The sequence below is a fragment of the Periplaneta americana genome, chromosome 7 (assembly GCF_040183065.1).
Source record: "Periplaneta americana isolate PAMFEO1 chromosome 7, P.americana_PAMFEO1_priV1, whole genome shotgun sequence".
NCBI lineage: Eukaryota > Metazoa > Arthropoda > Insecta > Blattodea > Blattidae > Periplaneta > Periplaneta americana.
The window spans coordinates 89201717-89214820 of NC_091123.1; the positions used below are offsets into that span (position 1 = coordinate 89201717).

The 13104-nt window shown below is 37.0% G+C and overlaps 1 protein-coding gene across 1 annotated transcript in view; it reads left to right on the forward strand.

The window, feature by feature from the left end:
* Positions 1-13104, forward strand: part of LOC138703275 (solute carrier family 2, facilitated glucose transporter member 10-like) — a 59461-nt gene that overhangs the window by 16877 nt on the left and 29480 nt on the right. The window contains exons 3-4 of the mRNA XM_069831021.1: positions 8030-8603; positions 11874-12006. Coding sequence (XP_069687122.1) covers positions 8030-8603; positions 11874-12006 — 707 coding nt within the window. The remainder of the gene's footprint in view (positions 1-8029; positions 8604-11873; positions 12007-13104) is intronic.

The following is a 13104-nucleotide window of genomic DNA, read 5'->3' on the forward strand; positions in this document are numbered from 1 at the left end:
GGAAGACACAGTATTCAGAACGTGCCTTTAGTGAATCCGAAGAAAGTATTGCTCCCTCCCCTCCATATTAAATTGGGCTTAATTAAGGGTATTGTTAAAGCTATGACGAAGACAAATTCTAGGGGATTCAAGTACTTGTGTGAAAAATTTCCCAAGATTTCATCAGCAAAATTAAAAGAAGGCATTTTCGTTGGGCCACAAATACAAGAGATCATGAAAGACAATGCATTTGTAAAAACTGTAAATGCTGAAGAGAAGGCTACTTGGGAGAGTTTTGTCGGAGTTTGTAAAAATTTCTTGGGCAAAAATAAATTTTCTCATACAAAGAAGGCGTGGAAAAACTTTTAAACTGTTATACAAAGCATTGGGATGTCGCATGTCACTAAGCTGCATTTCCTACATTTCCACTTGGTTTTTTCCCCCCACAAAATCTAGGTGAAATCAGTGAAGAGAAGGGTGAAAGGTTTCACCAAGATATCAAAACAATGGAGCAAAGTTATCAAGGATTTTGGAGTGACTCCCTGATGGCAGACTTTTGCTGATTGCTGTACCATGAAGATCCAAGCCAGGAACGCTGCAGAAAGGCAAAAGCATCTCATTTTTAACATGTGAATGTGTGACATACTGTGATTAACTCTGATTATGTCAATATTTATCATTAGACTGATAAAAATCTTCTTTTATGTCTTAAAAGAAATTTCCAGTCCAAGCAATGTACTAAATTTTTCAACTTTTGTTATACATTGTGCTAAAAAAACTATACCTGACACACAAAAACTAAGAACATTTTCAAAATCAGTGTACTGAAGTGGCGTAGAAAAGTATGTTTTCATCTCCGATGATAAAAAAAATGTTTGATTTTGTAGACCAGTGAATCAGCAATTGCTAACACCACTGTCCATTCCATTTGATGTGATCCATTGCCAAAACTTGCCAGGGTCTGTCAGGTAATAATGATTCTATTAATGGTTCTGAATGATTCCTTCTAAATTTAATACATTTTGTGCAACAAAATAGTTTATTTTTAATCTTTTGATTTATTCCAGGCCACCAAATCCAACATGTTGCTCTCTCTATACATTTAGTTTCTCCAGGATGTCCTTCATGTATTCAGTCAACATACTTTTCTCAACTTACTTGGTGTAACACATCTATTCTTATACATCAAGATTCCATTTTCACAGATCCACAAATCATCATGAAACTTTTTATACATCATCACAGTACTTTGCTTGTATTTCTCCTCTTTCCACCCATCATGCATCCATTGCTTGACTTTTTATTATATTTTTGTCTCCATCTTGAGTTTCCTTAACTTTGCATAATCTTATATCAAACATTGAACTGAAACATTGCTATTACAAAAAACACTAACCTCATTTTATTACAAAAACACTAGAGTCAACAGCAATTCAGAAGGTGGTAGTCTGCTAGCGTTTGTGTCGAGACAGACAGATAGAGAGGGCAAGGCAGAGTACAACATTGCCACATCGTACTTCATGAGCACGTGCAATACAAATAGTGCAGGAGAGAATTTAAATTATCAAAAGACAAGAATGAACTTAGCTGTTGATTACTGTAAGCATGACACCAAACAAACCCTCTTTCCTTCACTAACAATATTCTTTGCACGTTATTCAATCCCACACCACATGCTTCTACAGTCGTTTCTTGCTCGTTGGCAACATTGCAGTCAGCATCAAGATGGTCGGCAGCGTTCTGCTCGTCAACGTTTTTAAAATAATTATACACCTTAAACACTATTTTCCGCACCTGCCTGTGCAATACTTGTCTTTTTACAGTCTCTTCTTCCATTTATTTATTTTACACATACACAGTAAATGTTAGTTTTACTTATTCAATGTATTGAAACACTCACACGTGAACAAATGAACTCTGGAATGGCAGCGTTCTGCTCGTCAACGTTTTTAAAATAATTATACACCTTAAACACTATTTTCCGCACCTGCCTGTGCAATACTTGCCTTTTTACAGTCTCTTCTTCCATTTATTTATTTTACACATACACAGTAAATGTTAGTTTTACTTATTCAATGTATTGAAACACTCACACGTGAACAAATGAACTCTGGAAGTACTTGTTATAGACTGATTCTGATTGGTTCTACTGCACAAGTTTGTGATGTCACATACCAGAAATGCTACAGTGCACGTAGCAGCTGACTGCCTTCCAATGCCGTCTAGTCTAACCTCATTTTATTACAAAAACACTAACCTCATTTTGGAATAAAACATCCTCTTTCTGATGAGGTCTTCCAACGAGTGCACGAGATAATGTATCAGGTGTATACATCTGACGTCCTGGGATATGTACCATTCATAAGTATGTATGTATGTATCTATCTAATGCCTACCCACTTCACTTTACATGATTTGGGTTCTGCTTATTGCGGATATATGGCAGGACTGTGACCCATTTTCTAGTTGCACATCACTTTGGCAGGCCACGCTGTATATGATGTGTGCGTGTGGAGAGTTATGTTGTCTACTAGGGTGAGTGTACGTGTAAGTGTTCATGTAAGTGTAATGTATGAAGATGAAGGGAGAAGGGGGAAACTGGTGCCGCACATAGCCTACTCCTGTCAAATGGCACCAAGGTGCCAGGCTCAACATCCCCATCTGATGGATAAATTACTGTCAACAGCGACATAATATGCCTTCTCTTCATATGCACTGTGGAGAGATTGGGATTTAACCCAGACATATTGGTGCACAATTTAGTGATTAGAAATTGTGCACCGCCACCTCTCCTAGTCCCGAAGTAGAAATTTTACATGAAAATTTCTGACCCCGCCCGGGATCGAACCTGGGCCGGCTAGTCTGGAGGCAGTCACACTACCACAGAGCTAACTAGAGTTAACTCGGTGGACCCATTTCATAAATAAATAGCATCAATCACATTCTGAACTGTTGTATCCGAGCTGTTAATTCTTCAATGGGTTTTTTACTTAGCAACATGTAAAGAGGGTGATGATCTGTTTGAATTACAAAAATCAACCCTATCAACATATTACTGAATTTCTCACATGCCCAAGGCACAGCTAGAGTCTCACTATCAATATTTACTTTTCTCAGCATCTGTGAGAGATAGTGAAGCAAACATGACAAGTTTCCAGTCCCCTGAATCTGTTCCAACATTGCACCTAAACCAATAGTACATAAATCAGCTGACACTCTAGTTTTTCTGTTAGGATTATAAAACATTAAAACTTGATTAGAGCACAACAGGATTTTATTTTATTTTAAATGCCTTCTCATGTTTTCTATCGCAGTACCATTCAACATCCTTCCATAACAATCTCCTTAAGGGAGCTTCTTCTGCTTTAAAAGTACATTTTTCAGGAATACGACACTGTGATCCTTCCATGTTGTTGCATTCTCTATATTTGTAACTTGAATAGGCATTATAAGTTAACACCTGACACCATGTTTTAACATAAACATTTATTTAAAAGAGAACGAGGTTAACAATCAGTACAAATCAATAACTACATCTTCATAACAACCATGGCTATCGTCGACCTGGTTGGCGAGTTGGTATAGTGCTGGCCTTCTATGCCCAAGGTTGCGGGTTCGATCCCGGGCCAGGTCGATGGCATTTAAGTGTGCTTAAATGCGACAGGCTCATGTCAGTAGATTTACTGGCATGTAAAAGAACTCCTGTGGGACAAAATTCCGGCACATCCAGTGATGCTGATATAACCTCTGCTGTTGCGAGCGTCGTTAAATGAAACATAACATTAACCATGGCTATCTCTATATCATACAATGAAACCTGTTCAGATCAGAACCTGAATAATCTGGAATCCTGTTTATTTCGGAACAATTTATTGGTTCCAGCAAAATTCATATGTATTATGTGTAGTTTTTCCTGAATAAAACAGAAACTGTCCAACGCAGAAACGGAAAGTGGCTGCTACTGTTCCAAACGAAAATAATATTTTGGACATACTACATTAATGTGAACTATATTTCGAAACAGTGTGTAATTTCAAGGAATGTACAAAATAATATGTAGGTCACTAAGATAAACACAAGTTTTCTTTGCAAAATTTTAGAGGGTACGAGGTGTGTTGGCCTGATTGTCATACATTTTATTACCCTGTTGAGTACTGTCCGTTACTCAGGAGAAGATGAGGGGCAAGAATGTGACCTTGACTATCGCTGTTGATTATTATGAACATCGCTCAGATAAGCATCCCAGTAGCCAGGTTATTACTCGTGCAAGAAACATGAGTAATAATGAAATTAAAGCTAAGTTGAACAGAAGGAGACCTAATGTTTCCACTTACTACAGTACAAATATTGGCGTGTTGTCGTACGTTATCTGTTCACATCCCTTCCTCTTCAGTCCGCTCTCGTCTTCTCCTGAGTCACCGACAGTAGGTAGACGAGTCCCTTCAAAGATTTCAGTGCTTCATACCTGTATACTGTCTTAACTGGGTAGAACGCAAGTGTAGTGATTTCGTGGTAAAAAAAAAAATTGCTTAAAAATGTGGCACTATCATTAAGTGATTAAATAAGAGTTGTCGAGTTAAAGGAAAATGAGAAATGAAGCATATGGGAAATGAAGTTGAAGTTCAGTTGTGGAAAACTCTGTTGTGACACTTCAAAAAAATAAAGACCGTTTCATGAGTGAATGGCTTGCGGTCAATAATGGTGACATAAAAAGGAAACAGAAAACAGCTGGTAATGTGAAAATAAATTAACTGTTGTGGGAGTGGATTCTTCATGCCCTTTCAAAGACCATGCCAATTTTTGGACCTATTCTGCAAAGCAAACCCTTGAATTGGCAAAGAAATTAGATAAGCCAAAATTCATGGCTTCTAATGGATGCCTCCCAGTTCAGTTAAATAATGTGCTGTGATATACAGTCTAGTATATACAGTCACGAAGCTTGAGTTGTGAGGGTGCTAGGAACAATAGACTGTGCTGGTACTATTTCGCATTGTCTGTAATGAGGTGATATTAGCGATCCTAGTGGTGTTTGAGTGAGTTACAATAATATTTATACAGAAAAAGAGATTTTCATCAAGATGATTCACTAATGGAATAAACGACAGAAAGCTCATTTAATGTCAGTAGTGTGAAACGGAATATTTTGTACTAATAGCAGTTTGCGGCATGCCATTTTGTTTTTCATTTATACAAATGATAAAATATTCCATTTTAACTTAACACCTGAATAATATGGAAACCTGTTCACAACGGAAAAAAAAAAAATTAGGACCATGTCACTTCCATCTTGAACAGGTTTTACTGTATTACAGAAAGAAAAAAAGGAAGAGAGTAATGGAGAAAGACAGGCAGAGTGTTCGGGAAGTGCTGTTCAAGAACAGCACTATAGGTTAGAGAATGCAATACTGATTAATTTAAGTACAAGAACCAAAACTTCACGATCACTTTGTCTGGAGAGATTGTGGTTAATATCTGTCAGTCAGATGGGGCACATTGTTGAAATATGTGAAAAAGTGTCTCTATTCTCTTGCTTGTCTGATGTGCATGCAGGTAGGGTGACCAGATCAATATGTTCAAAAACAGAACATTTGAAGGAAAAAAGCTGGACATTTTGAAAAACCTTACAACACATTAAATTCCTTTTCATTCACTGAGAACAATAAAAACAATACACAAACACGGTACCGGTACCAAAACTATCCATTGTTATTAACCTTACAATTTCATTGTTCATACTTCTGTGAAGAGGAAATGCCCTTCAGTAGCTTTGGGGATTTCAATAAATAGGTGTGAAATTCTTTACATGTAAAATGCTTCAAATTATATTGTACTGTTATAATGTCTTTTACTGCTTCTACTGATAGTCTGTTCCTTTCATCTGGCCATTGGGTGTTGATTAGTGAAAATACCCTTTCAACATTGGCATTTTGTGCAATTATTAAAAAGAGAGTTGACATATACAGCAAAGTTTGGAAACACTTAACATTCACAACCTGTTCGGAAAATATACACTGAAAATCTATTGTTTCCAAGAAAAATGCTTCAGCTTGCTTTAAAACAAATTATTTTAGAGCACAGAATTCACAAAATGCATATTTTTCATATAACGAAAGAAATACATACTTCTGACTTCAAGTTTTATCTTATATACATACTGTATTTCAATATTTGGTACATTATGTTGTTGAAAGGTAGAAAGCCGGACATTTTGGCTTTATCGTAGAAAATTAATATTTGAGGAGAAAAATTCGCTCCGATGCCGGGGATCGAACCCGGGTCCTTGGTTCTACGTACCAAGCACTCTGACCACTGAGCTACGTCGAATTCAATCCACAGCACCGGATCGAATCTTCCTCCTTCATTGTTTTCCTTTGTGGCCTGACTCCAAGTTAGGCATATTATGTTGATGTATATGTATAGTGTCAACTGCCATTATACTAGGAGTTCACTCAGTTGAGTGACTTATTTGGCCGGGATTCCGCAGTTATGATGCACTGCTGACTATGAGAATATTATGGATTTTTTTTTTTCTTCTCAAATATTCATTGTCAACATTACAGAGATTATTCTGTAGGACAAATTAATAATAAAAAAAAAATCCATAATGCCCCACTTCGATTATTGTGATTTTCTACTGACTGACCTCAATGTCAACCAGTCGCAAAAAGTACAACGTGTTCATAATTCTTGTGTTCGCTTCATCTGGGATGTCCATCGCACTGACCACATTACCTCATCCTTACAAATTCTAAACTGGCTATGGCTTAATGAACGTAGAAAATTTCATTCTCTTGTTCTTCTTTTCCAAGTCCTTCACACTTCTACACCTACCTACCTTGCCTCCCATTTCAGTTACCTGTCATCATATCATAATCTCTTCACACGCACGCAAAATAGCCGCATACTAGCCATACCAACACATAAGACATCATCATATTCATCATCATACACAATCTTGCTCTCACGCTTGTGGAATACCCTACCCAGACATCAGAAACTGTCGAATTTAGTAGCGTTCAAAAGCAAGCTTATTAAGCATTTTCTTACTGTGTAGAGTAGGTTTAATTTGTACTTAATCAATAAGAGAAATGCTTCTCTCTTCTTAACTTTTACAATAAACTGTCTAGCTTTTATTAATCAGTTAATCTTTTAGTACTTTGATTTTTATTGTATCTGTAAATTTAATATTAATTGTAATTATAATTGTAATTGTATTCTTAATATTGTAGTTGTAATCCCCTGGTAGAGGGGAAGAGAAGGCATGATGGCCTTATCTCTACCAGGTTAAATAAATAAATAAAAATAAATAATATTTATCGTATAAGCCTGCTGGACGACCACAATATACTAAAAAAGCAGGACATGTCCGGCAAAATCCGGATATCTGGTCATCCTACATGCAGGTGAACTTACATTCACAACCACAAATGCGTTAGTATCACCAGTTGCAGTCAATATGGTACAGCATCGTTAAATAACATTAAAAATACTGTTTACTTCTCTACTAGTCTTGGTGGATGTGTATTCATTTGTTAATGTAATCTTGTTTCTGTAGTACTGTTTCTTTTGCTGTGCTGGTTTCTACAATGTATTAAATTAGTGGCTGCAACCTTCATATAATTTCCAAATAACTGCATTTCATAGACAAGAAATCATGCAAGGAGGCTGCATTGGGTGACCAGCTTCACAATGCTGCTGGGTTTGATTTCCTGAACAGTTGTACATCATTTCACCATTTCTTGTATAATGTTTTAAGTTGTTATTTTCGTATTCAAGGTTAGAAGTGTGACTCCTATTTCATTCAGTGTGTGTACTGAAGAACTGTTTTAAATATAGCATGACCAACATCGAACTATTCTTAATGTAGAATATATTAGAGTATTTTGACTGTTAATGAGTGCTTATTTATTGAGAGTGACTGAAGGAAGATATCATGAATAAGCAGAAGAAAGTATTATTTCTGTGTGTCCAGAATGTTTGTAGTGTAAATATTTTAATGAGGCTATGCGATTTTAATTTCATGTGCATTTGTGTGGTGTGACTGTTGCAGGTTGGTGCTGTGTCTTTGTCACTGTGTGTTGTGGATAAAATAGGAAGAAGACAAAGTCTAATTGTTGGCGCAACTTGCATGATGACTAGTATTGCTCTGTTGGGCATGATATCGTCTATGGAGGAGGGTGATGTGGATCTACTTTTCAACTCAAATCTGGAACCTTGCCAGAGTATTGAAATGGGCGAAACTGTGCCTGTCCTGTCTTCTGCTGGAGGTTTCCACTACACAGCTGGCGTTGGAATGGCATCTCCATCCTTACCAACTGGAATGCCACCACCATTTCCGCTTCTTCCCACACCAGTATCTCTTGTTGCAGACGACACTTATGTGGGTGCATCACCTTGGTGCCCAGAATCAATTGACTCGTCACTTTCTTCATCAATGCGCTACCTTGCCTTATTTGCACTAATCTGCTATGAGATTGCGTATTCTTTCGGACTTGGTCCTGTGACTTGGCTTCTTTTAACAGAAGTGTTTCCAGCATCAGTGAAAGGACGTGCTGTTGCACTCACCACCTCATTACATTGGTTTGCAGATTTAATCACTCCTGCAACCTTCTCAACATTCGTAAGTAAGTATGCTATGCTATTTGATGTTTATCTGTAGATTTAAGACAAGTCTCTTAAAATAATAAACCATATTGCAGTCATTATGTGTGAATATGTTGGTTTCTGGGCTGCAGGATCAATGTACGAAACCTCCAACTGAAATTACAACTCTATAATTAATATACTTCACTGCACATCTCCTCCATATGACCAGCCTCATGGGCTGGTGTAGTCATATTCTGCAAAATATGATAATTATTTTTAAAATGTAATTTTTGGACGACATGTGCAACAATTTTGTGGAATTGTTCTGTATCAATGCATGTACTTGCAATTTAATGGAACAGATATTATGTAAAGAATTATTTCGATATTTTTCATTGTTTTTTTTTTTTTTTACTTAGTTACTTAAGGATGCTGTATGAACTACTAGGTTATGTAGCATCGATGGGATTGGTGTAGTGAGATGATATTTGGAGAGATGAGACAGAATTCACCATAGATTATCTGACATTCACCTTACGGTTGGGGAAAAAACTCAACCAGGTAATCAGCCCAAACGGAAATCGAACCTGCGCCCGAGCACAACTCTGGATCGGCAGGAAAGCGCCTTAGTTGACTGAGCTATGCCAGTGGTTTTATTCTTCATAGTAATCAGAATTACTTCTATTCTGGTATAAATGGTTATAGTCCTATTTAGTTGGGCCCATTTTGACATGAACATTGTAATTTTAAACTGATGATTTCAAAGTATCAGCTATTCTGCTATAAATGGTTATAGTCATTTTTTTTAGCTGGATCCATTTTAACATGAACATTTTAAACTGATGATTTCTGATATTTCAAGTATCAGATATTCTGGTGTAAACGGTTATAGTCCTTTTTTTTTTAGCTGAATCCATTTTGATATGAACATTTTAATTTTAAACTGATGCTATTCTGCTATAAATGGTTATAATCATTTTTTTAGCTGGATCCATTTTGACATGAACATTTTAAACTGATGATTTCAAAGTATCAGCTGCCTAGTTGTTGGCAGAACTTCATTAATCTCTCTGTATTGTAGTATGTGTAATCATTTGTCTACTCTCTTCCCTGGTAGATTAAGTTTTTAATTATTTTGATCCAGCTATATTCTTAATTCTATTGTTTGAGTATTGAGTACCTTTTCAATTTTGTGGTATATTTCATTCACCACATCGAGTTTTTTCAGTGTATTCCTTTACATACATGTCTGCTCTGTAGACATTTTAGTTTATTCAACTAACACACGATTATTTATACAATATACAGAATAAAACTGGTGCAACAACTGTAAGAATAAAGAATGTGTATAATAAAAACTCGCATTAAAAAAGACAATGAAAATGTGTATTTCCATTCTGACACATGTGTGACATCAAAACAAGTTTTCTGGCTGTAGGACTTGTGGGAATGGAATGTGGTTTTCCATTAGGTATTGTATTATTATGATGTACCGAAGTACATATGATATTTCCGTGCAGGAATACTGCATTACCATATGATGGATGGATAGAACGGAGAAAAATTCTTTCCGACACCGGGACTTGAACCCGGGTTTTCAGCTCTACTTGCTGATGCTTTATCCACTAAGCCACACCAGATTCCAGTTCCTATGCCAGATCGAATCCCTTTCAGTTTTAAGTTCTACCCCTCAGTTTCCCTTTTGTGGCCTACCCTCATGTATTGTGTCACAGAATATGTGACAGTGGCACAATGTCCAACGCACTATGTACAGAGGTGCACTCATTACGAGTGACTAAGTGGCCGGGTTCCAACGAGATGAGTACCATCTTGAATCACAAGTTATTACTTATGCATGTCATATTATTATGATGTACCGAAGTACATATAATATTTCCGTGCAGGAATTCTGCATTATCATATTGTAACTTTTATTTCAAACAAGAATGTAACTTTTATGAATAATCACTTTCTACAATTTAATTTAAACACTCCCGTCAACAATGGGATTTCCACTCCACACAGCAACACAGTATTCGTTATTGCACTCCACAGACGACAATGACAATTCACTTGGATTATTGCGAACAACAATGTACTCCTAATCTCAACTAATGTTCACAAAGCATTATTTACAGTACAAACTGTCAGTTCTCAGTTCACAGTTCGTTTGCCTTGGCTAGTTCTTCTAGCTCAGTCACTCAAGTTCACAGTATCTCGAACCCAAGATCTTCAGAGACAGTCCACTGAATTTCGAACTCAGGTCCCCCAACTGCGGTCTACTGCACTCGAACTCAAGTCTTCCAACTGCGTTGCTTCCTCCTGGACCCTCGGACAGTTGCGGACACACACTCAAGTCGAACTCCTGTCTCGAAGCTGGCTTCACTGCTACACAAGACTGGCTGGCTTGCTGACCAAAAGCTGAACTCCTCTTGAAGGCTGGTTTCCTTTTATTTGCTAGGCAACACTTCGCGAGACTTCAATTTCTGGTCGTTTCCGTTACTGGACAATTCGTTTTCGAGAATAATCTGTCACGCTGCTTCTTCTCCCTCTTCACCTCGCACCGCAGTTTGCTTTCTTCCCCTCTCGGCATGCACCAGATGCGTGTGCAACCTCCCCCGACGTGTCGCCCGTCTCCCGCACGATCGACACCCGGCTGTCACAATATGATGAAGGATGATCACTTAGTGATTCAAGATGGCCCTCATCCTGTCAGATCCTGACCACTTAGTCACTCGTCATGAGTGCACCTCTGTATATAGTACATTGGACATTGTGCCACTGTCACACATTCTGTGACTCAGTACATAAGAGTAGGCCATCAAAGGGAAACTTTGAATTTAACTGAGAGGGATTTGATCTGGCATTGGAACTGGAATACTGGAATCCGGTGTGGCTTAGTGGATAAAGCATCAGCACATAGAGCTGAAAACCTGGGTTCGAATTCTGGTGCTGGAGAGAATTTTTCTCTGTTCTATCCATCCTTCATCATTAGGTATTGTGTTTCAGATTTTGAATCAGGACACCTATTTCATTTGATTTATGCTCTATATGAATATGATGATTCATCACATAGGTTTTGCACTTCATGTTTTCTAAGTAAACTTTATAGTAACCAGGAACCTAATTAGAAAGTGATTCTGATATATTCTGTGTATTTTACAGGCATGTCTAAAGTATCTCTACAATTTACTAAATTGTCACTAAAATAGAAAACCCAAAAGCTTTGTACTTCGTTTAATATTGGATTTATATAAATTTTCAAGTGACTTCATATTCAAACATATTTCATATCTTGTTCTTGACAGGTACTATCACACTGGGTGGAGCATTTCTTTGCCACAGCGTGGTTTGTTTGAATGCCATCTTCTTTATTTTCCTTTTTATACCAGAAACAAGGGGAAAATCTCTTCATCAAATTGCACAAGGACTAAAAAATATGTAAGTAAACAATTGTTTATACATTACCAGTAATGTATGTTACTGGAAACTAAAGTATGTTTAAAATGGGAAGTGAATTACGCAACAGGCAGTAGACACAAATATTAGTGAAACTTTACAGCTTCATGCATAGAGAAAGCCTAGACTACTTTCCTTTAATTCATTCTGATTCGACATTGGTAGCTAGGCTGTTGAGGACAAATTGGTTGTCATTTGAAACATACAGTAGTATATTCTTCATGTCTATGTGGCAGGTTATGATAGCATTGGTTTTATTCATTTGGGAGTTGTGTTATTTTGACAGTCATGTGTGAGGAGAGCCCATGAGATTAAATGTAAACAGAAAATATACATTCCTGTGTAATACTCATTATTTTGATATATCTGTGCCAATGGACGTTTCTGGAATTAAGTCATCACTGTGTATGATGGCATTTGGTTACCATAGAAACATACTGCTGGCGCCCTCCTCAGAAACTGGATTCTTATATCAAATGATCAGTATAACCTTCTGCAGTTAAGAAAAGTTTTTTTTTTTAATTGTGAATTCAAATATCTGTAGTAACATAGTTTCCCAAAATAATACGTTGTCTCGGACCATCAATCTTCCCAATTTTATTGGAAAATCCCAATTTTCGTATGTGTTTCCCTTTTCCCATCTTCTACATAGCAGGAAGGCCTTTATCCCAATATTTATCCAGTGTATTATGTAATAAAAGCCTTTAACATTTTTTCAGGAATATGTTTAAAGCTAGGCTTAAGGCTCGTCTCCACTATTAAACATTTAACAACAACATGTTGAATTTAACATGTATATGAACATTTCAAGTCTGACTTGACTTAACATGTTGACTGAGTATGTTGAAGTTAACACTTTTAACATGTTGGCGTGTTTTCCAGCAGCAATGAAAAACATGTCAAGTCAATTCATTTGCTCGTGCAGCGTCTGTGCAGTTCAACAAAGTTTGTACAGTTTCCATAGCAACAACTAACTTCCGATTTTGTGGCGTGTATCTTGATCATTTTTATATTATTACTAGCTGAAAGTACCCGGCGTTGCCCGGGTTTTCCTTTCTGCTTCTGTTTCCAAATGGACTG